Source organism: Melanostigma gelatinosum, assembly GCF_949748355.1.
Source record: "Melanostigma gelatinosum genome assembly, chromosome: 14".
Classification (NCBI taxonomy): Eukaryota; Metazoa; Chordata; class Actinopteri; order Perciformes; family Zoarcidae; genus Melanostigma; species Melanostigma gelatinosum.
This window is the reverse complement of record NC_136647.1, coordinates 20,363,908-20,389,348: the sequence shown is the minus strand read 5'-3', so window position 1 is coordinate 20,389,348 and position 25,441 is coordinate 20,363,908. Positions and strand designations below refer to the sequence as shown.

The following is a 25,441-nucleotide window of genomic DNA, read 5'->3' as shown; positions in this document are numbered from 1 at the left end:
GCATATAGGTGCACTAACATGTAAGTGTCTGCTGAGTTGACCACGGATATCCGAGTGTCTGCTGACTTTACCGCAGCGATGTCCACTAGTCTCCAGGGAGAGCAACAGCTGGTGCAGCCCACGGCTTCTCTGTTTATTTCTGTCTGTCTGTCTGTCTGTCTGATAAAATAATTGTCAGCGTTAATTAATTCATGCGTTAACGTGATAATAATGTGTTAACTTGCCCAGCACTAATATATACACATACATTGAAATGTAACCTTTGTGAAACAATTTCAAACTTTGATGTTTATCTGGAGGGTCACTTTGTGTGGGGATGTACAATTTTTGTCTTCAACATGTCGTCAGTTTTGTGCCTTTACATAGTAAATGATCATTTTTGCCATTTTTTGCAAAGACCTGGGGGGTGGGGGGTCCAAACATCACAGATATACCCTCAAAGGATTTAGTTTTGTTCACATTAAAACCCCCGGCTGATGCGTGCATGTGACACCAACATGGAAACAATGTGTATGGGTTAGAGTGAATGAGTAAATATTACGAATGAAGGGTCCGTACATTTGCATGCTTTATGTTGGTGTTAACCAGAGCAGTCAGGATCTTCTCCAGGGGCTCTTGGAGCTGCCATCTTTCCCCAGGAGCCTGAGTCAGGGGTAGACATGTGTTCCAGTAATGCCTGGCAGCTGCCACACACAACGCTGGATTCTCAGCCTTCTCTGCATTGCTATGGACACAAGAAGATAGCCAACACATGTTTAGAAAGGTTTCGAGTAATGCTCATGGCATTAGTCGATACATAATGTGACTGGAAACAGCACCTGACACTGGACAGGATCACCTTCATAGCCTCCCTGTAGGTGTGTAGATCTCCACTGGACTCGTGGACTAAACTCAACCCTCGCAAACAAGCAGCACTGCTGAGCAGCTCGTTCACCGCAGTCAGGCCGTACCTAGGGAAATGAGGAAATGTATTAGCTGCCAATCAAAGTCAAAACAATCACAATTAAAAAAATATATTTGACATGCCCAAAATATGTGACACTTTGCAAAACTTTGCAACTTCATGCAAAAAAAAAAGGAAAGCAACGCTTGCTCATCAACTGCAATACTCTTGAATATGCACAAGATGTCACTTCCTCCTCAGAGAGCTTTGGAAGCACAAATCTCAACCACCCCTAACACCCACTTATACTGCTTTCCATAACCGAGCACACACATGTTGTCTCTCTTCTTTTTTTTTTTTTTTAAGAGTTGGAAAACAACAGATCTAACCCCGGGCATTTCTAAAATTCTCTTATTGTGTAAATCAATTGTAATCAGCCAACTACACTTACAAAACACAGGGCATGGCGCTGAGGCTCTTTGCTGCTGCTTCTTGCAGCTGCAGAGCGCTCTCGGTGCAGCGCAGCACCAAGCTGTGGTCCTTGGCATGGTGGCAGCAGGCAGCCAGCTGGCACCACACCTGCAACTCCACCACGGCGTCAGTCCAGCTGCATTCAGACGCCATGCTCACCAGCTTTCAGGCGAGGAGAGAGGTGGGAGGGGAGGAGGATGAGGGGAGGGTGATGTGGGAAAAGAGGGGGAAGATTGAGTGAGAAAAAATATGAGAAAAGACGAGGGGCAATTAAATGTGAGAGAATGAAAATAAGGGAGGGAAAAATATGGGAGGGGGGTAAAGTAATGCAGGCAGGGAATGGAGTAAATTGGGAGGAGTGAGTAAAAGTGGGAAAGGCAAAGTGTGATGGAAGACAAAAAGCAGAACAGAAGAAAGGATTGGCGAGGGAAAAGACAGGAGGCGGTAAGCAGAGGAGTTGAGTCAAAAAAGTAAAGACAAGCATGAGAAAAAGGACGAGCACGGAGTTAAGGTGTGGAGCAAATGTTGGAAGTAGTCAGGGGATGGAGGGAAAGGTAGACAAGGAGCGAGGTGAGTGATTAGAGGTACACAGGACATGAAACATTAGAAGGAAGAAGATTAAAGGAGAAGCGGAGAGAAAAAAGAAAAGGAAGGACAAGGGGGTGATGTAAAAAAGAAATGTATAGAATTCAAAAGACGAGAGGAAGGAGTGAATGATAATGGGGAGGAAAGGAAGGAGGAGAGACAAGGAGACGTGGACGGATGAGACAAAAGATAAAACATGTGGAAAAAGGTCAAAGGGCGTCAAGAAGAAGGATTCTCCACAGAGTTACAAAGTTTAGACCCAACCAAAGCATTATTATGGCGGCAGCTGCAGTCGTTTTGAAGATATTGACACATGATGAGATGCAGACAGTGTCAGTGTGCACACGGGCCACCTCGCCATCTGTTGTCCCCATCTGGGCAACAGCCACTGGAGAGAAAACCGTGAGCGGAGACGTATACGTACCGACGGGAGACCGGGAACAGAGAACTCCCCATGCCTCGGGTTCCTGTTGCACTGGAGCATCTCCACTGCAACCAGCACGCGCGTCATCGCCGACACCTCCTCGTTCTCACACTGCAAAGACGGGGAAGAAACCAATGCACACTGAACACACACCAATCCCATATGTTTAATTGTAGAAAATACAGATACATGTATTATTATTCGCTTATAAATCATACATGAAGCTGCAGTGGGATCATCATATTGCATGTTTCCTGACCTCAGTTGATAATGTATGACTTGCTATTGTGTGGAAAATTAGTTCATGAAGGATTTATTGAGATTAACATTTATATTAACGCTACACTTCCTAAGTTGCAATGCGAGAAACAAACCTTTTGTAGCTGTGACTCAAAGCACATCAGGCTGTATACAATGCTGTAATATGGAAGTAACACCTACCGCATCAAAAAGATGATCAAAAATGACATCAGCTACAATATTATAAGCCCATTAAAGAAGAGCCATAATGTAATACAGGATGCATTGTGCATGTGACGTGATTATGTTATGAAAACAGTCTCAGCGAGTATTCACTCTTCTTTACATTTCACATTTTTTTGTGTTGGACAACAAAAGCTTTCAGAACAAAAGCTTTCAGAATAGGGATACCATCCCCTCCAAGGAATACAAAATAAATAAGTTCACAAACATTGCAAGACTGACTGGTTTCTGTTGTTTTTCTTGGACATTATCAGCTGGAGCAGCAAAGCCGGGTTAAAGCCATTCACCGCAGCAAAGTGCAGCTGCCGGCCTGCCCCGTCCCAGACTACCGCTCACGCACTCACAGCAAGAAGAGCAAGACAACAACAATGTACGGAGTCTGGAGACGGGGAGAGGGTGAGGTCGTCGATGAGGATGTGGTTCATAATGGTGGAGAGCAGTGGAAGTGAAAGGTGCTCTAGCTCGATCAAAGTGTTCCACTTGTAACGCGTTGTGTAACGAGTGCCGTGAGTTGTCTGCTTTAAACACGTTCCAGGACTCATGTGGTCTCATGTGTCCATGTTTTACTCCCTTCTCTCGTATTTGAGGATATTATTTAGCAACAGTTTGTGTGGTGCCTTTGTTTTCTCAAATACCACTGTCACTGCACTAGTCACTGCAGAGTGTCGGCTATTGGTCTGTGAATTAACATGAAAAATGTTCTGCATCGTTTGGATAATTGTGTTTATAAATATCTTACAATTTGTAACTAATTTGAAGTTATTCCAACCCAATGCTGGACTACAATGTAATGAACATAGGGTCCCCACTCTTCTCTAGAGATCCTGTTCCAGGACTTTGTCAGTGATGGTCTAGCCTGTCATGACAGACAGGGATTGCACCAGACACTAGTATGTTCCTCTCTGTGGAAGGTAGCTTTAAAAGACGTGCAGTATATGGCTAGAACTTGCCATCCATCAAAATGATTTCCTACAGGCTGAGCAATGATGACAAACCATCATAGACCAGCCAGCAGAGAATGGTACCTGATCTTTAGTGTCCATCTTTGAGCCAATCTCCTGCTGCAGCAGCCTCCTGACCTGCACCCACGTGGCCACCACCCGTTTCCTTGCTGCGATGGGGACGGCCTCCCCTGGGGTGTTACAGGTGGACATGCGAAGGCCGAAGTCACACAGCTGGGAGGAAGTGTCGAAAACGACAATGAGCTTGCATTGGTACGGTATTAGCAGCCTGAGAAGCTCAATAAGCAGAACACGACATTAACAGTGAGGATTCTGCATGGTCCTAAATGACATTTAAAATGTAAATCATAGTGTCTGTCAAATACCATACATTATTCTATGTATCTATAAGAAGCCTTTCTGTAGCCAGAGGCCCTCTGCCAGCATGCCAGCTGCAGGCACGGCCAACATACACAAACAAGTTCAGTTCAGGCTATTTATACAAAATGCATCGGAACGGATCACTTTTTTTAATCTTTCCTCCAAGGAGGAAACCGACACGATGGAATCGAGTTAATAATTCACTGATAAAGTGCCTTTCATCTGGAGTTAGAGCCGACATTCATGGTGGATCATTTGAATAGTAAAGGAGAACGGAAACAGGGCTCAACTGGGAACTGCAGCTCATACAGAGAGCAGAGACATGAGACGAGACAGTCACGGGAGCGACATGTGTGTTAAGCGACGAAGGGGATAACAAACTGTACATCTTCCTGATGCTATGTTCACACTACGAGCGGCAAAGCTACAAAAGCGTCCGGCTACATTGTCGCCGTTGAAGTGTCTCTCAAGTGCTTGTTGACGTAGTTCTGCCGTAAAATAGCAAACGGTTTGTTTTTCTTACATTTTATTTTTACGACGGAACACAACAGGAATTGTGGGTAGATAAAAGCGGACCAACAATTTGAGCGGTCAAGGACAGCTAGACTAGAGTCGGGCATCAGTTCGTAGCTTCCATTGAAAACGAGTTGTAAACCGGTGCCTTTGCTGCTCGTAGTGTGAACATAAGAGCGTTTCAACTTTTCATCTGCGATGCCCTAACATCTGCCACGTCATATCCTCTGGAGGAGGAATCAATGCTTCCTGAGAGGCCTCGTAGTTCCTGCGTACGCATTCTTGGATTGTCTCTCGCAATTCTACATAGACGACTTCTGTGCAGAATATTGTTTTGTTTTCCAGGTAAGGTCTACTATCCGTTCCGTGACCGTCCCAAAATGTTTTGTTTATCATCCATGATCATCTTTTTCCATCCCTATGATGGAAGGACCTTAAGTTACAGTTAGTCTTGTCTGTTTTGATGAACCCACTCACCTTTTTAGCATAATAATACTGGACCTACGTACTGAATTACAGAACATTCCAGGTGATGGATTTATATGCAGCCGACTAGCCAGCCACACTTTATGGAGGATGACATGAAGTGTGATACCAATCCGTTTCATAATTCATAAAATGAAGAGAGAACATTCGGAAGGTTGAAAGTAAGCTGCACTGTTTCCCTTCCCTTGCCTTGGGGGTTCATTGCAGCCATCATTGCACAACAGCCTTTGAATGATGTTTTAGACTTCTATTATTTACTTGTTATTAGGGGAGTAATACACCACTTCACACAAAAACATTCAACACATTATTCTACAATAAGGTTAGAAAATGGAGGGCAAAACTTTGACGCGTTTACATTTATTTCTCTCCACGAAAGTCATCTCTCGAATACATACCGCAACACTATCAGCTAATAGGCATCGGCCGATTAATCTGCCATCATCCAAACTATCGTTCCTATATTGGCCAATAAAAGTCCACTATCGGCCGACCTCCAGTTTAAAACTTTAAAAAGAGTCGACAGTGTGGAAAGCGTTTCATACATATCTGTACAAAAGATTTCAACTTGGAGTTTCTGAACACGTCTCGCAAAGATTCAGCAAATTCCATTCAGAGATTATGCACGCACTCCTTTCTGCTATTTTGTGAGATTCTGATCCGTTCTTAAGCTTTGAATGATGGAAGTCTTTGTTTTCACAGTGGAGAGATCAGAGAGGGAAAAAACTAAAAGCAGCTCAAGCCACCGCAATCAGCCTGGGAGGGTCAATCGTGTTCGTCTCAACAAAATGCAACAAATCAAACTTCAAACCCAAAATATTTTGCTTTACTTTACTTTGTGATGCATGGACATGTAGGAGCCAGAAAGACTGGGGCCCGTGTTGTCAGGATTTCATGTTACATTATCCTCAAGAGTTCTAAACCCTCTAGAACTCAGATTGTTCTTTATGATTTCATTCATTATGCATCTGCTACAGAGGTTTTTGGACAGAATTAGTGACTGCACAACAACCACTGGAGTCTGAACAGATAGTTGTAAGTAGTTCTCTATGTTGATAGGCTTCTGAATCTATATGCAGATATGGTGATGTCATTAATTGTTCTGCAAATGAATCCGGATTTAAAGAGTGTTAATGCAAATGTATGTAAGAGAGGACATTTTGATGCAAATTGATAGTGATGTGTGCAACATTTATGCAAATGTGTTGCGACATAGGAGGTTTATATCCAACTTTGGTTTTGATTTTATAACGTACGGAGCCTTTGCACATGTTGGCAACAAAGGCACTTTTATTGGTTCGTTTAAAAGGATATTTTATGAGATTGAAGACTCATGCTTCGATAAATTAACAGAACCGAATGTCAGTGTTTGTCAGAAACACTTCCATGGTGCTGATTATTAAATCTACTCATAGAAACATTTTGTCACACACACACACGGCCATTAGCAGCAACGCCCTCCCACACACACACACACACACACACACACACACACACACCTCAGATGCCTTGCGGACATCCTGAAGGGCAGCAGGGTCTAAGAGAGCCCCGTGGGCACTGGCAGCCTTCTCCTGTCTGTTTCTACCCTCGTCTCCTGGCGGGGCTTGCTCGGCGCTGTCTGGTCCACACAGAGGCTGAATCAATCCCCGGGCCACAGCATCACAGAGCAGCACGAACAGAGTGCGGTTCCTGAGAAATACAATACAGAGAATGCTCCAAACTGACATCATCTGGAGAAAACCAAGGACGGGAATTTGGGCTTGCAGGCCAAAACATACTGTAGTTCCTTCTGAAAGTAAAAAAACAAAACACACCACAGATTTGGACAGCGAGATGTATGATATCACTGAATCCCAACATTCAAGTCATTTTGAACATTCACTGCTTCTTACAGCCAGAAACTAGAGCCGAGCTTAAAGCGCATGTTTTTCTGAGAGTGAGCTAGCCAGAGAACAAATTAACAAACATTTTCTTTACAAGTCAACGCTCAGCGTGACTAAAAGGATTTTCTGAGAGTACATATTGCAGCTATCGGCTGAAAATGTAACAGTTTTCAAGTTTCGACTGAATTTAAAGACTGTTTGCATCGTACATTAATCTATGGTTCAGTCAGGAACACTCTCGTCATACTTGGCGATGATGGCTCCGCTCTTTGAATGCTCCCCAGATTAGCCAGCAGCTACCAAGCTAAGACGGGGAGCACCGAGCTATAACCCCCCCCCCAAGGGTTTACAGGAATGAGCCAGAAGTCCATTTTTTAAATACATTTCAACCATTTGCCAGAAAGATGAACTCTGAACTAAAAAAGGGGCGGAGGCTGGGTTGGAGGAGGCGAAGCTTCACCAGCACTGCGCAGTCTGTAACAGCGTAGGTGTAGAATGAATCAGTGAGGAGGGAGTCAAATTTAAATAAACCTCCTTGAAGTGAAAGTGGGCTGTGATTGGTGTGTGGCTGTCAGCTGGGGGCGTATGACTTCCGTGTCCTGCATGAACTAACGCTATGCTTCATTGAACAACTTTTTCCCCCCAAGGGACCTCTTTCCTATCGTTGAGTAACCGCTGACTAAGTGACCAATTTATGGACATTTCATATCGTACTCAACAACAGAGCAACTGATAAACTGAGCCCGTCTACCAATACTGGTGAACACAATAACTGCAAGAAGATCGTGTGAAACGAGAGACTTAGGTGAATTTTGAGAAATTCCTGTGAAATTAATCGCACGAAAATAAACACCCACCAGTGTGTGAAAGCCTTGACAGGTGTATAGACCCTGTAGTGAAAACTGATAGTAATTTAGAGACCCGGCCTACCCAGAGAACTCCTTCTTTCGGAGCATCGCCACGAGGCTTTGGAAGGCGGGAAGCAGGCGTCGGTACTCCCCAGCTGCCAACAAGTGGCTACTGTAGTTCCACAGGTAAATGGCTGCATTTGCTACCACCCACGGCTCCTCGATCTCTGCTCCGAGTTCCGCTGCACGCGAGAAGTTGGAGGTGGCGTAGGCGGACAGAGCCTGGATCCAGTCTCTGGGTGAGAGAGAGGCAGAGAATACAGAGTGGGAAAGGGAGATAGTCCATATTATGTTGTCTCTAGTGTCTCTGCACCATCCACAGGGGAGAGGAACTCCACCTCTACAATGTCAAATACGTTACATCAAATGCAGCTTTCAACACCAATTTGTTTGAGCACCTGGGTGAAGCTCTCAGCCGGCATTATGTTACAATGTGCTGGAGGTGAAGAGTGGAGGAGCAGTATTTCCACTGCTGGATGTGATGTGTCAGGTCTTGTCAATTCAATAAAGAAAGTAGGCTGTTACGACTTTGTGCGATCCTGGAGCTTTGCGGTGTATATCTACAACATCCTGGTCTTTAGTAAAAGGTAATCACGTCATTGATAATGTTTGCAGCCTTGTTGAAACCACGTCATTGGTCTGAGAATGCTTTCAGATCTGCTGTGCAGTTTTGGTTCAAAAGTTAACAGGCTCGTAGTTTCAGCGATTGAGTTATTCCCACCACTACCTGTCGTCATCATCTCTGACGAGTTACGCAATGTGTTCACTTTAAAAAGGCTAAAGCGCAAGTTATGGTCCTTTGAAACACTTGCATTAAACCACACCAACAGAGACGACAGTTGGCAATGCACATAGAAGCATTAGGGGAATTTGATATATATGTGTATATATATATATATATATATATATATCATATATATTAGGGGTGTAACAATACGCGTATTCATATTGAACCGTTCGGTACGAGGCTCACGGTTCGGTTCGCATGACGAACCGAACAATACGTTTGAATAAAAAAAAATGTCTTTTGTCTCTGTGTTTCTACTTTATTATTTGCAAATCACAGATTTTATTATTATTTTATTCATTTAAAGTTACATTGTACATAACTATATTAAACAATAAAGAAATGATGTTGTATTTGTGATTATTAAAAGCTGGAACTGTAATATAAGCAGTGATATGAAAGCTTTCAGTGACCAAGTTTGTTATTATATGTCATTAATAGATAACAAGTAGTTCATTAATTCACAGGTCCCTGATGCATGTTGTCAAGAAGAGTTGAGATCACAGAGAAAGCTGCCTCGAAAACATGCATACACGATCAGGGGAAAAGTCAGGATAAAAAGACACAAAGTATATACTCAGAAATCGATAGTTAAAGTTGATGAAAGATAAAGTTTATGATCATTATATAACGAATGTTTAATACAGAGAGTGATTTAACAAATGTAAAAGCTGATTATAATAATGATCTGTGTACCGGAGTTGAAATGTGAAGGGTGTGTGTGTCAGTGGAAAGTTTTGGAGAAGTGAGAATAGGCAAAAGGCTGAGACAGTGAGATCAGAAACAGATGTTTTGGGCGTGGGTCGGGTAAGCGGACACGCGGCTTTGGACTCTGTTGCAAGAACAAGGCGCGGAGGGAAATAAGGTACTTTCCAGACATACGCACTCACACAAAAGGGTGGGATAAAGATCATGTGTTCAGAATAGGAGGGGGGAACAGACAGCTATATAAGGAGATGCTTGAAAGTCGCAAGCTGGGATTTCTACACGAGAGCCGTTCCAAGCGCTCTGAGAAAGAAGATACGGACGATCGCAACTGAAGTATTTGAGGACTCCGTCTCTGCTCACGAGAAGAAAGATTGACATTCGTGGACAAAGATCGAAAGACGGAGGGTTTCCCTCTCCCCACTGCTCGACTTTAACAACTGAACAACGGAGGAACGCGGCAGCCCCAGAAAGACTTTGTACTGAGCCTCGAGGACTGTTGAACGAACCCCGCTGTGAGAGCAGGAGGACCGAGGGTCTGGCCGGACCTTCGCTCCTAACAACTCCAAAATAACTTTTTCATCGAACCTTTGAAAAATCCAGCTCCCACCGAGCCGTCTCGGCATCTGAAACCAGTGAGTATAATCAAGGAATTAAAAGTACGAATCAAGTGTAGTAACATTTTATGTGAGCTGTAGCTTAACCCTTGCTAACTAACTGAATATAACCTGCAATAAATATCTAATCTGCATTTAAAGTAAATTTCTCAAGTGCATTTATTTGCTTAAAGTAGTAAATGTTCCTCGTGGCAGTAAAAGGTTAAATCTATTGTGTGTCTAACAACTGAGTTCTGTAAGGTTATCCTAGAGACCTACCCACTTAACAATCCCTTACGTTTTTAGAAGTAATCCTAGCCGTTAAAACCTAACCTGGCAATTTACCAAGAGCACGGATCCAGAAGAGGGAAGCTGCCATAACTGACGCGACTGGTAGGAGCGCCCGGGGTCAGGGTGGCCCCTCGACCGAGTGCACTCAGACCGGAGGAAGCAGGGTACAATGACGAATACGTTTGAATTATAATATTTTTTAACCAGGTAGTCCCATTGAGATTAAAAATCTCTTTTGCAAGATGTAAGTAACAATACTAACAATAATAACATTAAGGAGCAGTTTTTGTTTTTTATGCTTATGTCTTGCTGAGAAGACAGAAGATGAGTCACTCAGGTATAGTTCCATCAGTGCTCAAAGTCAAAGAATAACTTCATGATGTTAGTTGTAATAAATAAATATATTTTAAAATAAAGTACATTTCTCTGGCATTTATTTATTTATATATATATATATATATATATATATATATATATATATATACATATATATATATATATATACACACATAAATTTAATAAATAAATAAATACATTTAATAAATAAATATTTATATATATATATATATATATATATATATATATATATTTATAAAACATATTTTAAACAACATTTTATGAGATTCACATGCATCAGGGACTTAAGAATTCATTATTTTAATAAAATGAATTAATGAACTACTATTAATAACTGAATAACAAACTTGGTCTTCCAGCTTTTAATAATCACAAATACAACAGAATTTATTTTGTTGTTTAATATAGTTATGTACAATGTAACTTTAAATGAATAAAATAATAATAAAATCTGTGATTTGCAAATAAAGTAGAAACATATAGACAAAAGACATAATACAGACAAAATATTGTTGTTTTATGATGCTAGCATGTGTGTGTGTGTGTGTGTGTGTTTTCACCTGTAAACAACCCAGTGTGGATCCTCCTCAGACGCACACAACTCACTCTCCACTGCGGGGACAGCAGGGCCGTTGAGCTGAACCCCCTCTGTGAGCAGCTTTTGGACGGTGGCCTTGACAAGACACAATACTTTCATTTCTCCTCCACAAAGGATAATATTAAAGATGACTTCCTGTTTTGATAAATTCATAATCAAATGAGAAGAGAAGACCTCCCGCTCTGGGAATGACAGCTTCTGTAGAGCCGCTAAAGCTCAGCGGCAGCAGATCAAAGAACAAAAGGAAGCGACTGGTGAGCGTTTTACTCCAGCGGCGGACAACTCAGGCAAGGCAAGAGGACTGAGACGTAGGTATCTATTCAGTGAATGAATTATGACCCCAATCCTCCAAAAATAACCCCCCGGTGTACCGTGGAACAAAGAGAGAGCTACATGAGGGGAGCGAGCATAGACGCTACAGTGTGAGTCAGTTCTGACAAGGTCATGTTGTAGCTGTGGATAGTTGTCTCCATTTTCTTCAAAGTGCTGTCAAGTTAACATCTCCATGGACTTAATAGCGACTTGGAGCTGCAGGCTTGATGGGAAGCGGGATTACGCAATGAGACAAGCTCAGAAGACAAGCACAACAATCTCTGACTCCAACAAATCAACATCTACCTCACGGGCTTGTTAAAAATCCCATAATGCATGTTTACTACTGCACGCAGTGGAACGTTACAAAAGGAGCTAAAAAAATAACATACAATATTCCTACGATCTGAGATAGCTAGAATTTTTGTCAACGTCAACACCTCGATACAAAAACATCTGTATCCACAGAAGCTTGAAATACAAAGTTGGTAGAAGCAGGACTTTCCACTGTGCATGGTATATGATGCACATCAACACTAATAACTGAAAAGGGACACAAGCAAAGTCAGACAGCTGCAAGTTTTTATGTCTGATCTGTAGAATAAAATCAATAATTATTTTTTTTAAAAAGACGGAAAAATGTGTTTGTGTCCCTGGAAGACCCACCGGTCACTCTATGGCTCGTCTTCAATCCTTCCGATTCTCATGAGTTCATTTCCCTACCATTTATGATCTGCATATTTTTAGCAATGGCCATTCAGTGAATATAGTAGATACCTTTCTATATAGTTTTAATTGTTAGTGGCAGAGTCCGCCATTCCAAAGCTGGATTCAAATTGCCTTCACGGGAAACGATACAGTACAACAACAAGCGAAGACATGAAGGCTAGAGTGTTGTAGTGGGAATTAGGCATAATGCAGACGGGAACATCCTGTTGCTTCACATTAAAAAGGTACAGTGAGTAGCATGTAAGGGGATCAATTGGCATAAATGTATCTGTGATATCTGCAATATAATATTAATATGTTTTCTTTAGTGTAAACTCGCCTGAAAATAAGAATTTTGTAGTTCTCCTGCCCGCTTGGGTTCAGTTTCAGTTGGTTACAGTCTGCAAACTCACAGCCAGTTTCTACACACTAGACCTTTAAGTGTTTCCACGGAGTGGCTTTTACTGTGAAGAAGCCACAGGGAAAGCAATGCTCTTTAGGCGGACCATGATCATTCATAAAATAAAAAAAAGATCGTCTACAGAACAGACAACGGTCATTGAGGGGGAGTAACGGAACAAAAAGGAGCCGAGAGCTCAAAGCGCTTTTGACCTGCTTTCTGCGTACACGCAGGAATGCAACCACGTTAGTACAACAAGAGCAAATGTGAAACCTGTTTATGTGGATTACTCCTGCAAGAACATCTGAAAAGTGTGTATGTGTTGGTCGTCACACACCTCAGCACTGATGAAGCGGATTTCGGCAAAAAGCCGCAGCAAGTCCCTCACGCAGGTTTGGCTTCGATTGCAACCGTGAAGAGGTTCTGCACCGCTTTCCTCCTCCGAGGACCTGCATCCTGGATCAAATTCACAAAATCTGTGACGCAAATTCTCTCAATGAAACCAATCGTCTCCCTCTTGTATGTATAACTAATTCAGATACCACTACTATTTCCTGCCCATCACTCCGATATTGAGGAACAGTGCCGTCGGCCTGAGGACCGTTCACCATCTCACCGTCGGCCTGAGGACCGGTCACCATCTCACCGTCGGCCTGAGGACCGTTCACCATCTCACCGCCGGTCTCGGAGATTTTCCATCTGCCGTCGTCGTAGAGCAAACAGAATCGACAAGCAGCTCGGCACACATCCCACACTTCCTGTTTCCTGGCTGTCTTCACCAGCGTTGCCCACAGCTTCACTCTGGAGCAACAAAAAAAATAAATAAAGAACACTTAAGAGATGATTAAAAAGGTGGAGGTCAGGGAAAGGGCAAAGCAGCACACTGTATATGATTTAAGGTTGGGTTTTTTTGCATGAATAACAAACTTTTCCTTTGGGGAATCTTCAAGTCAAACATCTTGCCCTCTCCGGCCCATTAAGCTTGCAATGTCTCATGTGCACACTTTTTTTACTGTGATGATGTTGGTGGACAGGCAGCCTCAACTACGCACTGTGAATGTAAAAGAAGGTTGTAGACGCCTACAGTCACACAACAGCTTTCACTGTGGAGAGGATCAAAAGACAACAAGGCATACAAACCTGCTTAAGCTGGGTTTCTGGGAAGCCTGACAACTAAAAAAAAAAGTAATTTCTAAGAAGACTTGACAGGAAGACTGCACTTGTATTCAAGAACATACATGTATAATCACAATGAATACATGTACATGTACAAACACACACCTCTCTGTGTTGTCATCTCCCTGTCTGGCCAGGTGTCCGTCCAGCTTCCGCACAGATGTAGAGTGATGCTGCGCCTTCGCAGAGAGCTGAGCCACTGGTCCAGATCCTAGACCGCCTACGGGAACTAGACAATTGTTGGAAGACTGAATACATAAGTCGATTAATGCTACTGGAAAAGCTCCAGCGTTTTCCATAAATATTGATTCAATACAATTTTCCAGGCAAGTATGCATAACAAAAACTGGAGTCAGTCTGTTACACAACTCCTTAGGCCTAAAGGATGCATAAAACATGGAATAAATGTGCACTAATGTAGGTCGTGAGAATGTTATCCTTTCGAGGAAGTTACAAAATGAGCCTTAATATGCCACTTCCACGTAAGAAAGGAACCACTACTAAGGGACCGCGAGAGTAAATGGCCCATTTCCAGCATCGCAACGTCACAGACTGCGATGTAATTATGTCGACAAGTAAGAAAGCAAAACAAAAAGCAAAACAACGGAGCATGTTCCAGATTTTTAGTCACACCCGCCCGCAGCAACAGAGTTATTCAGAGCATTTGTTTTATGGACTGAACTACAAAAAGAGGTCTGTGACTTTCACTGGCGTGTTTTAAAGAAGCAGAACGCTCCCGAGCCTGCACGCTCACCAAAGCAATAAAAGGCTGTACGCACCCGCTCTCATGCACGCACCTCTCATTGAAGTCCATCTGAGGTACAACACAACATCGTGGCAACAATACAAGCTACAATTAATTTAAAAAATACTTGGCGTGCTGGCTTTCAGGCACCGCACACAACGGTTAAGTGTCGTCATCTAGGGGATGCTTGAGGTTTATAGACAAAACCAAGAGGGGCCTCCTCTACGGACCAAAGGGGCCCTTTGACTAGCTGTCAAAAAGGCTGAGGGGAGTTAGAACAGTGGGGTTTGTCCGAGATCGCAGAGTGCAAAAAATAAAATCATATACCGGTACACATACTCATTAATGGACTTATGATGAATTCTAAAACATGGACTAATGCCACAGATCAATGTTTTATTAGTCAATCGTTTATAGTATGTGTTTAAAGCTATCCCAACAGATGAATATATCTTCTGACAAACTGCACGTGTGTTGAGTAAATGTTGTCGTGTCTCTGTGAAAACTGAAAGCAAGAAGAGAAATGTGTACTTTTGGAGGTGTCGTCAGCATCCAGCACCATCTGGAAATGGTCAGGGGCCAAAAGCTGACCCACGGAGACCAGGACGGGACGGCTGTCCGTCCTGTCTTGGGGCTGCATGTCCCTGGCCTGAGGACGGGAAGGAAGGGTTGGATGTCAGACTTAACTTGTAGCCATTACGAGGCACACTCCTCTTCTCACCATACATAAAAACACACTGAATTTAAGTTCTCCTTCCCTGTACCTATGTATGAATTCTGTATGTTTTTACATAATAAAAGCATCCGCTTGTTAAGTTTTAAAGAACCGCTTCATTTTGTAATGTTAAGACCGTCTGACACAGACGGGCTGCAAACCTGCTGCATAAGCATATCGGCTTTATCCTCGGCCCGGGGGGGCGATTGGTAGAGGGTGCCTCTGAGCTGCAGGAGGCGGAGAGCTGACGACAGGCGCTCTTGTCGCGTCCCGTTATCCAGCAGCAGGGCTTTCTGAAGGTGAGTCAAAGAAGCCTCAAGGCGCCCGTCCTCCTCTTCAATCGCTGCCAGCTCTGAGTGGACTTGACAGCGCGTCTCCAGCAGCGCGCTGTGAAAATAGCAAACAAACACTTCCAGCATAAACTCGTACATTATGAATGACGACAAATCTGTAGGTGTGATACCACAGTTCAAAATTGGGAGACAGTACTTCATCTTGAAAAGTACCTAAATGTTGGCTCTCTGTCAATGTTACGAAAATACGACAGTGAACTAAAATATTTCGGACCACAAATCATCATAATAGCATTTTTCTTGATCCAAATGTCAAACACAAACATATAGTACATTTTTGAAAAATAAATCAGACTCTGCAATCTCTGAAAAGCCAACAAAATATGATATGGTATTGCATTACAACACAGGTTGAGCAATAATATAACATCATAACATGCAGTATACTGTATGCAAAGTGGATTTGAGGAAACTGTAAACCTCTGAATGTCTTCCAGGACTTGGGCCACCCTGAGCAGAGGCGTCCTGATGCGTTTCCTGAGGTTGTGCTGCATGAGGGGCAGACAGGAGCTCCACTGCGCGGCGCACACCGCCTGCGCGGCCTGAGGGTCCCCCTCCCTCACCGCCGTCTGCAGCCACTGATCCAGCTGGCCTATCTCCTTCAGCCGGGCCTGTGGGATCAAGACTACAGATTGAGAGCGTCTCTCCTGTGGCAACGAGAGCACGACACTTCTATCATTTGGCAAGTGCACTTGGACTGTATTAAATACGGGGTGCCAATTTGTTTCATTTTCAAGTTTTCAAGCCAAAATATTAAATGGTGCAAAATGAGATTACAGAGAGGAAAAACTGATGATTAAAGTTGTCAGCTGAAACTCTAAGCGCTGCTAGCTGGGTTAGCAGTTTTAAGGCAGCGATACCTAGAGTGTAAGGATGTACTGCCTTCAGACAGAGAATGAGATTACAGAAAATATTACAGAACAGTTAATCACGACTCCGCCAATGGGTCCACCGCCCGCATCACATGCTGGTGGGAACACGCGGCTGTATGATCGAGCACCTCCACGCTGGCTTTGGAGTAGTCGTTCGTCTTCCCCTCTCTCTTCTGGAGGTTGATGTCACAGCTGACACATTCCATTATTACGCGCTGGCCAAGACTCTGAAAAGACAAAAGCACATACGTGTGGTTACAAGAGTCAGCGCACAGAAGAGAGGGGGACACATCTATAAGGGGTGACGTATTTTATGCATGTGCAACGTTGCCAATTGTGTGATCATATCACCTCATTCACAATACGAGCAAAATGGTCAAATTGGTGAAAACACTCCACACCTTTCTATAAACACAATCTTACATTATTGAAAGTAACTGCAGCAACCTCTTAAGCTCTTGGGCGTGAGCTCAGATAATTGATTTCATCTATTAGTGCCTACTTAAGAGTGGATGTCAGAATCCATGCATGCATTTGCATGCATGTACGGTTACAGTGTGTAGCCTCTGAGGTTTCAGGAGAACGCCGGACACTCACAGTCTCTCCCGCCGACCTCAGCTCCTTCAAACAGTCGACAGCTACTTCATGCCGCTTCACTCGCAAGGCCAGCAGAGCCAACTCCAGGAGGAGGAAGACTCTGCAAATCCCAGATAAAAACATCATTGACACAATTCCAAGTAGAGTAATCCGGGCTGTGCTCTGCCCCTCGGGTTATCCATGGTTGTGTGGTAGTAAGAGGACAGGGAAGGACATTTGTTCGGGTCACAGACCTGTCAGCTGGTTGGATGGGTGTCGGGCTCTGAGGAGGACTGGAGTTCACAGCTGCAGCAGATGCTTCGGTGCAATCCATCAGGAGACGAAAGATCTGCTCGAGCTCCTCTTTTGTTGGTTCGACCTCATTCATTTCTTCTAACTTGCTGTTTGTACAACATGAAAGAAAAAACCTGTCTGTTAATTAAAAATACATAAACGTATGCACCCAAGAGTATGCACGCATCTGCATTTCCCTCGTAATATACTCACACTGAACAGTGCATTAACCTCAGGCAAAATGAGCGACCGGTACATGAAGCCGACGATGGCTGGGTCACACTGACTCATGCGGCTGACGTTTAAAGATGAGCTAGAGAGCCATAAGGAGCTCTGACATGTCGAGTACATGCCTGCAGAAAGGGGACTGGGTTTGTACGACGCCACACCAGGAGCCGTGGTGCTATACCATTACTGTGTGCAGGCAGCCAGACAAACCTGCCCGCCGTGGGCTTATTAACCGCGGGCCTGTGGATCGGGTTTAATGTTTGAGTAGCTTCCAAGTTCGCTGAACGCAAACAAAACGTCAGAACCCAAAATGCACCAATATCCCTGTGAGTCCTACAAGCTTGAGAAAGCGTGGCAAATATTAACTGGAAGTACCGCCTCCCGGGTGTGTGCCACTGCCAACAGTCATGCTGCAGTCTGTCCAACGTGTCATCACGTTATCATTTTATCGTCTTAGACATTTGTGTGAAATTGTCACCATTAGCACATGAATTCTGGAGTTATGGCCAAAATAATAGTTTGTGAGCCAAATTTGACAATAATTTGCTGAGATATCACATCCACGAGAATGGGAAACATAATACCCTCTGTCGGTTACAAACACAGAATGGTGAAACTGGTAAGTTGGTATGACCATTAATAATACTTAATAAATGGCTGAACCTGCCGGTAGTATCAGCAGGGAGCACTCTAAAAACACAAACATCCAATCAATAAATAAAGCATATTCTTCCAAACAGTTTGGCAGTTTCTTGCTACAGTACAACGATTAAGTAGAGCAAAGAAAATGTCCGTACTTTTTTAATTCCTGTATTCTGTAAATGACTGCTAAGGTAGTCCACTGCCTGCTCAGTTCAATGAGGACATCCCTCTCTGTCAGCTTGTGTTGTACCTGAGGAGAGAAGAGTAAAGGTAGAAGTTTATTTCTAGTCAAATGCTTCACTAAAAGCTCTGCTGTATTTCACATTAAACACAGTAGTCTTCTTTCAGGTTGTGTGATTCCAACACTTCCATTAACTCCAGAAGTCCAAAATGTATTGAAAATAAAAACTAACTCCTGAAATAAATGCCACTCCAAAATGAAATGAAACGCCGTTCACCAGTAACGTAAAGAGTCTTGGATAGAGATGTGGGATGTGGGACTTCATGAATTCTTCTGTAACTTTGGCAAAACCTGCAGCATCTTCCATTTCACCGGCGTCCACGAGACATTTAATAAGATGCCTGAGCAGAAACAGAGAGAACACGAGACTGATACTACTTCAGTGTGAAAGAACAGTGTTTTGCAATGCTTACTGGGATATTTCCACAAAATATGGACATTGTTCTCCACAACGATATATCAGCCAAGTTCCCAGGTTAGTATTTTACATACGAGTATGGAAACCAGAGCGCTACTGTCACAGATGAGCTGCTGGTTAATTAGCTCTGTGCGTCACCAGCATGAGACCGGACTGAATCAGGACTGGACTTATTCATGAAAGAGAACTAAGAGAGCATCGAGGGGCCACTTGCATCATGAGCTCAGCCCTCCAGCTGTGGTCCCGGTCTGCCACCTCGTCCAGACTTTGGACCACGTGCCCGAGGGAGGGGACCAGGCGGCGGCACCGCCCCGGCTGCAGGAGAGGACGCACTGTCTGGAGGTACAGCACCGAGGCGTTGAACGCTAGGAAGAAGTATCTGTGAGAAACAAAACGGATGCAAAATAATTTGCAAAAAAACTGAGAAAAAGCTGAATTATTCACATGATCTGCGCGGGCAAGCCATTTGATCTCTTGGAACAACTCAATTCAGACCAAGTTTCAACTCTGTACGGAGAAGTTCTGTGGATTGCAAATGTGTGTGGATCAACCATCGTCCAATGGGCCTCAGGCGAGCCCCCCGTAGGAGCCTTTCTATGTAAAATGAGGGAAATTCATGAAACCAAGGCGCTGTTTTAGAGGAAATTGTGTGAACGGGTCGCTTGAGTGCTGCTAATTGATACACCAGAGAGTGCGTTGTGCATTAGTCTGGGCTGGATGTATTAGAAACATATTCCCGTTGGTGTTAATTGGGATTGCTCATTCAGCCCTTTTATTGACGGGTTATGAGTTCATTAGCGAAGAGAGTCGGCGCCGCTCGCTCGCAAAGGCCGCTATCTCCCGATGAGTCGTTCTTCAAATGTCACAATTTCTATCATCACATCTATATTCATCATCCTTTTCTCCCTGCTCTCAGATTAAGAAGAAAACATGCTGAATATCATCCACCTGTGGGGTGAAGCGTGAAGAATCATGTCACATTTCAACTGTATTCTTCAAACCTTGATGCCGCAGAATATATCTAACCCTCATAACCTATCATAGCTATAAAAAAAGAAGAGCATTCCCTGTTTGGAATAGTTCACGTTCATTGTGTGCAAACAATAGCAGCGATGAGAAGCTGTGCGTGGGATGGAACTGGTCAACTTTCTTGACACTGTTAGAACAAAGCCAAACACACTGGAGGTAACGTACCTTGGTTCATGCTTTGCAATTTCAATTGCTTTAAGAAAACACAGCACAGCCTCTTCAAAGTCTCCCTGAAATAGAAAATAATGCAAAAGACTGTCACAAACAAAGATCAGAGAAGGAAACTCTTCAATAGAGCCCACAGTTTGATAAAACACCAAGAAAAACTGCACTTAAGTGTGAAAAGACAAAGGGCAATGTGCCTTGAAGAATCACATTGTGAAGAAAAGTAGTTTACGAAGCGGGGACATCTGCTCCTTTTACAGTGCAAAACAGTATATTTCTAAAGTAACTGTGTATGCGTGTCCTATTGGCAAAGAAACACACATACACACAACCCCCCTTGAGGAGATGTGTCCACTTTGGTGTCCTCACCACACTGCCAGTGGCCGGCGGAGACTTCAGCTGGCCCCGGCAGAGGTAGGCTCGACACAAAAATTGATTAGCTGGCGGATTCCCTTCAAAGTACATCTTTAGACACGCTGTGCTTATCTCCAAACAGCCCAGCTGAGGAAAAAAACACAAAAGGCCAAACAAAAGACATATTTAGACCTCATCAGCTGTTACGTTGCGTCACCAGCATTTTTCTAAATTTGATGCGGGATCAAAACAACTCAGAAATGACTTGATGCGTCGTGTGATGCACATCGATTGTACGCATGATGAAAAACATCCTAACTGCAGGTTCTTGCCCTTGCGCATGTCAGTACTTTACTTAGATGAACTCACTCTGGTTAGTTTTCATTCAAGGAATTGTAGCGCTGAGAAAACGTTCAAAAATTGTCTCAATGTAACAGGAATATTCATAGTTCTCTAACAACTGAGGACTATTGTGATGTAGTCCTGGTGGGGATGTGGACTCATTCAGTATTCAAACAGGCCTGAGACTTCAAGGCAAGCTGCTTTTTCACTGAGGAGCCTCTCTGTACCACATAAAAAAGAGACCAAATCACATTATGGAATACCACTGTGTTCCATTATTCAAATGAGCTTCCACTGCCCTAGGACACTTCAGTCGACATTCGTGAATATTCATTATTATCCTGTCCTACTGGGAGAATAGCTGGATTTAGCTAACTAAAGTTACTGTATGAAAACAGTGACATAATGGCATTTGTGATGACTATTCTAGCGTCATTGCTGGAGAGGTTTTTATTCAAATGATTTTCTGTATCAGTAGCTTTAGATGCTGCCATTAACAAAGCATGTGTGTTAATCAACGAAGAACCCCGAAAATGATTTCTGCTTTATTTACTCGAACCAAATAAAATATGTGATATGTAACCTAGTAGCTTAATTCCTTCAGTAGAATTTGCCAAAAATAAATAAACCTCAGGTGTCATTGGCATTACAATAGCACTTTTGGCATGACTAGTTAGATCCTAAACTTGATTAAACGAGATTTAAGTCAATAATTATATCTTGTAGGCTTTATTTGTCGGCCATTTTTAACAGTGCAGACACAACGAGGCCTGTGACTATCTCATCCTCACTCGAGGATAATATAAAACTTACATTTCTGTGGGACATTGTTTCCAAAGAACTCACATGGTCTCAGAAAATACACACAGACTTTTTATTATTATTATTTATTTATTTGACCCTGCTAAATCTACGACGACATGGTTTGGCCACATTAACAGGTAACTATTTACTGCCCCCGGTCTCACCTGTAGAGCTGCTTCCGCACAAACGACGTACAACTCCGGGCCAATACGTGGAGTTCGTCCGCTGGTTCCAACCACCGCCACGTTCTCAAGTAAAAGGTAAGCTGACTGCAGCGCTCCAGAGTCTACGTGAAGTGACGTTAAACACAACGAAGGCACATTTTCATAACTCGTTAAAGCTGAAAGTGCTCCTGCATGAACGTCAGTATAATACAAACCTTGTCGCTCCTTTGCCTCGGTGAGATACTGACGAATATCCCGCTCCATCTCGGGAGAACGATAACTGTCGTCAGCTAATGTGTTATGGTAAAAATTAGCTAATGTTAGCTAGCTACAACTAATTAGGTTAGGACGGCCAGTTACGCTATTGTTCGCGCTAAATTACCCCATTTAAAACTGCAGTGTTACAGGTGTGTGAAAGGTGTTACGTCGGTCAACAAGAATTTCAAAACTGCTTGAATATTAGAAAAGCAATACGTCCGTACGTTTCATTTTACCGTCACTGTAAATATGCCACATATTAGTGTCTTTAATGAACAACTAACCCTGTGTCGAAAGTAAAATGCTGGACTGAGCCACCATCCGTGTTTGTAGTTTGGGAGCGTTACCAAGCAACCCAAGAACGGATGAGACTACGGTAAACGAAGAGGACCAAAAAGGTTGACACTTGTTTGTATTGATTGACTACTAACTTGAGTTCAAACAACTCACTGTAGTCTCTAAATTCAAATAAAATAGACTTATTTTTACATCTCTCTCACTCTCTCGCTCTCCCCCCACTCTCTGACTCACACAAAGCACCTCTTTAGGCTCCTGGTCCCAACGCTTCTTAACTTCAAAGTGCATCACTAGAAATCAGGCCACTCAGTGTGCAAAAATAATTTACTTGGTCAAACCAAATACTGTTACTGATGTGATGGGAGAAAATCGTGAGGCAAGGCAAACTACAGTGGCACTCCCTGCCATGGACTCGGAGTTCCTAGTTAGAGGGTTAATTGACAGAAAGATGTATTACCTGCCAGAATTTCAAAGCAGCATAGATGGCTCCTCAGTGGCCATCAAGCAAAGTTGTTGAGCAATTCTTTGTGGGACCTGTCTAAATATACACAGGACTAAAGATCACCAGATCATCTGCATACATGATGTGATTAACCAGAGTATTTCCAATCATGCACCCAGTATTACAGGCTGTCAGTTGCTTGGACAGATCATCAACATACAGATTAAACAGAATTGGGGACAAAATTCCCCCTTGTCTGACACCATTGCTAACCCCAAATGGGGCTGACACACTTTTACCCCATTTTACTTGCATACTCTGGTGCGCATACCAGTAAGCCAGAATTCTCACAATGTATGTGGGGACACCTCTTTGGCTCAGTTTAAAAAATAATTTACTCTGATTAACACGATCAAAAGCTGTAGAGGCATCAATAAAAGACAAAACAACTGATGAGTTTTGACCTCTGTATTTGTTTACAATTTCCTTTAAGGCATATATACACACAAGTCAGTGCCATGTTTGGCTTTGAAGCCAAACTGGTGATCTGTGGAGGTGATAAAGTCCTGTCTTCTGTCCAGCAGAATTCTTTCCAGGACATTTGACAGTACGCTGGCCAAAGCAATGGGCCTGTAATTCTCTCGGCTACATACTTCACCAGCTTTGTTTTTAATGACTGGCACTAAGAGAACAGACAGCATTGAGTCTGGTAACAAGCCGTGAATCATGAAGCCAGTAAAACAAATAGCGAGGAGAGGAGCTAACCTCGGACTAGCATATTTAAGGTGTTCAGCAGTAATATGGTCTAAGCCACTTGCTTTGCCTTCAGACAGTTTGTTGATAGCTTGGTGCACCTCATGATGTAATTGCCATTCACTCATTACTCTCAGAACTGTCCACGCTATACAAATCGCTTTAAATATATAATATATTATTATTTACTGGAAGAGTCACTTGACCTACTTAATGGTTTTAGTTAGTGCTTTTATTTATGTTGAAAATGTCACAGCCATCAAAGCAGCGCTTTTGCTGATAGACAGCAGTTTAATGTTAGCTACGCGTAGCTAACCTTAGCTAACAAAGTCATGCCTGAGGCAAAGTGCACAGCGTTACATACGTTAACATACGTTACTCCATTACCGGGAGCTATAACATCACGTTTGTTAAAATGATCGGTTAAGTTACGTGACAATAGCTGACAAGCTAGCTAACAAGCTAATGTTAGCGGGAGCTCGTCTGCTTGCATCCGACGGTAGCTTGGAAAGTAACTTTTAATGCCTTCACGTTCAAACCTCAGAGGTTGACCAATATTTTACTGAGATTGTGACGATTATGTCCATTAACGGACCAACAGGAGCTCAAGTAGACAGGTTGTGAACCTGAAATATCACTTTAAGTCCGGTAACGTTACAAACGTTGAGATTAATTACACGGATAAACTGAATTTGAGTATTTTGCTCCTTTTGTTTTGTGGTGTGAAATAAAACTAACTCTACATTTTGTTTTGTTCCAGGGAGCCAGGAGCTGAGGGGGGAGAACGACGGCCTCTTCACCGGGGACAAACATTCAGCAACCGTAGCTTGGAATGAAGACATTAGTCCATTTGTAATATCTCCATTTGACCATCTTGTACTTAAGGTTACAGTAAAATTAGCTCTCATCCTATAAAGCCTTTACTAATAGGACAACCAGTAGAGAGGACAATACACTTCTGATGTGTTATTGTTGCTGTCACACAGATGACCGTTGTGACTGTCACCTTTTTCTTTTATTTATTTAAACCCACAATAAGACATCCATGTAAATTATTTCTCTATGAATTTGTGTGTATTCTGCTGTGTAAAATGTGTCAATCTTCTAAGTTTGCATCCTTGTGTGAATATTATTGATAAATGTTTCTCTTTTCATCATTTACTGAATGTGATTTGGACAATTTTGGAGAAAATAATCCTGCAGGGGAGGCATAATAATCCTGCCTTGTAAGCAGAAAAAGGGACAATTTATAGAAAGAATATAAAGTATGTGCATATGTGTTACTGCAAGTTAATAAACACGTTTGCTGATATTTGTTTTGCTGCTGCTGTTTTTGTTAACTGTCCTCTGCCTTAGGATTGCAAGTATCCAGGCTCTTTGCTCTACTAGAAAGATTCATTGAGAAATAAATAAATGTATATATATATTTACTTAATCTCTCTCTCTCAATTTCCAATACAGATTTGTTGTGTTAGAATAAGCAGAGACAACTAGCTGTACTGAATGGCAATAGAGCACTGGAAGATAAAAATAAAAATAACTCGTATAAGTCAAAGTCAAAGTAGCTTTTATTGTCAATCTCTTGCATGTCAGGACATATAAGGAATCGAAATTACGTTTCCCACTCTCCCACGGTGGAACATAAAGTGCAAGCACCACACATAAAACATAAAACACTTCCTAGGCTAGGTAAAGACAGATATCCTAGTTAAAACATATACTATCCTACAATAAAACATTCAATACACATAGGGACGTTCAATACACATAAAGACGGGAAAATGGGCAATTAATATAATAATGTGTGTGTATGTGTGTGTGTGAAATTAATATAATATAAATATGGATACATATTTACACT

General features: G+C 42.6%; 1 protein-coding gene across 1 annotated transcript in view; it reads right to left on the bottom strand.

Moving 5' to 3' along the window:
* Positions 1 to 22,094, bottom strand: part of LOC306788058 (cilia- and flagella-associated protein 46-like) — a gene marked incomplete at its 5' end in the record, with an annotated part of 56,972 nt that extends 34,878 nt beyond the window's left edge. The window contains 24 exons of the mRNA XM_079283384.1: positions 559 to 724; positions 819 to 950; positions 1,335 to 1,516; positions 2,364 to 2,474; positions 3,872 to 4,021; positions 6,667 to 6,856; positions 7,981 to 8,193; positions 11,255 to 11,367; positions 13,050 to 13,168; positions 13,389 to 13,513; positions 13,994 to 14,117; positions 15,165 to 15,282; positions 15,510 to 15,735; positions 16,122 to 16,312; positions 16,702 to 16,800; positions 17,171 to 17,270; positions 17,404 to 17,550; positions 18,469 to 18,563; positions 18,772 to 18,891; positions 19,183 to 19,351; positions 20,167 to 20,231; positions 20,536 to 20,667; positions 21,831 to 21,952; positions 22,046 to 22,094. Of these exons, the coding sequence (XP_079139510.1) occupies positions 559 to 724; positions 819 to 950; positions 1,335 to 1,516; positions 2,364 to 2,474; positions 3,872 to 4,021; positions 6,667 to 6,856; positions 7,981 to 8,193; positions 11,255 to 11,367; positions 13,050 to 13,168; positions 13,389 to 13,513; positions 13,994 to 14,117; positions 15,165 to 15,282; positions 15,510 to 15,735; positions 16,122 to 16,312; positions 16,702 to 16,800; positions 17,171 to 17,270; positions 17,404 to 17,550; positions 18,469 to 18,563; positions 18,772 to 18,891; positions 19,183 to 19,351; positions 20,167 to 20,231; positions 20,536 to 20,667; positions 21,831 to 21,952; positions 22,046 to 22,094 (3,258 nt within the window). The remainder of the gene's footprint in view (positions 1 to 558; positions 725 to 818; positions 951 to 1,334; positions 1,517 to 2,363; positions 2,475 to 3,871; positions 4,022 to 6,666; positions 6,857 to 7,980; positions 8,194 to 11,254; positions 11,368 to 13,049; positions 13,169 to 13,388; positions 13,514 to 13,993; positions 14,118 to 15,164; positions 15,283 to 15,509; positions 15,736 to 16,121; positions 16,313 to 16,701; positions 16,801 to 17,170; positions 17,271 to 17,403; positions 17,551 to 18,468; positions 18,564 to 18,771; positions 18,892 to 19,182; positions 19,352 to 20,166; positions 20,232 to 20,535; positions 20,668 to 21,830; positions 21,953 to 22,045) is intronic.
* Positions 22,095 to 25,441: the final 3,347 nt, after the last annotated feature.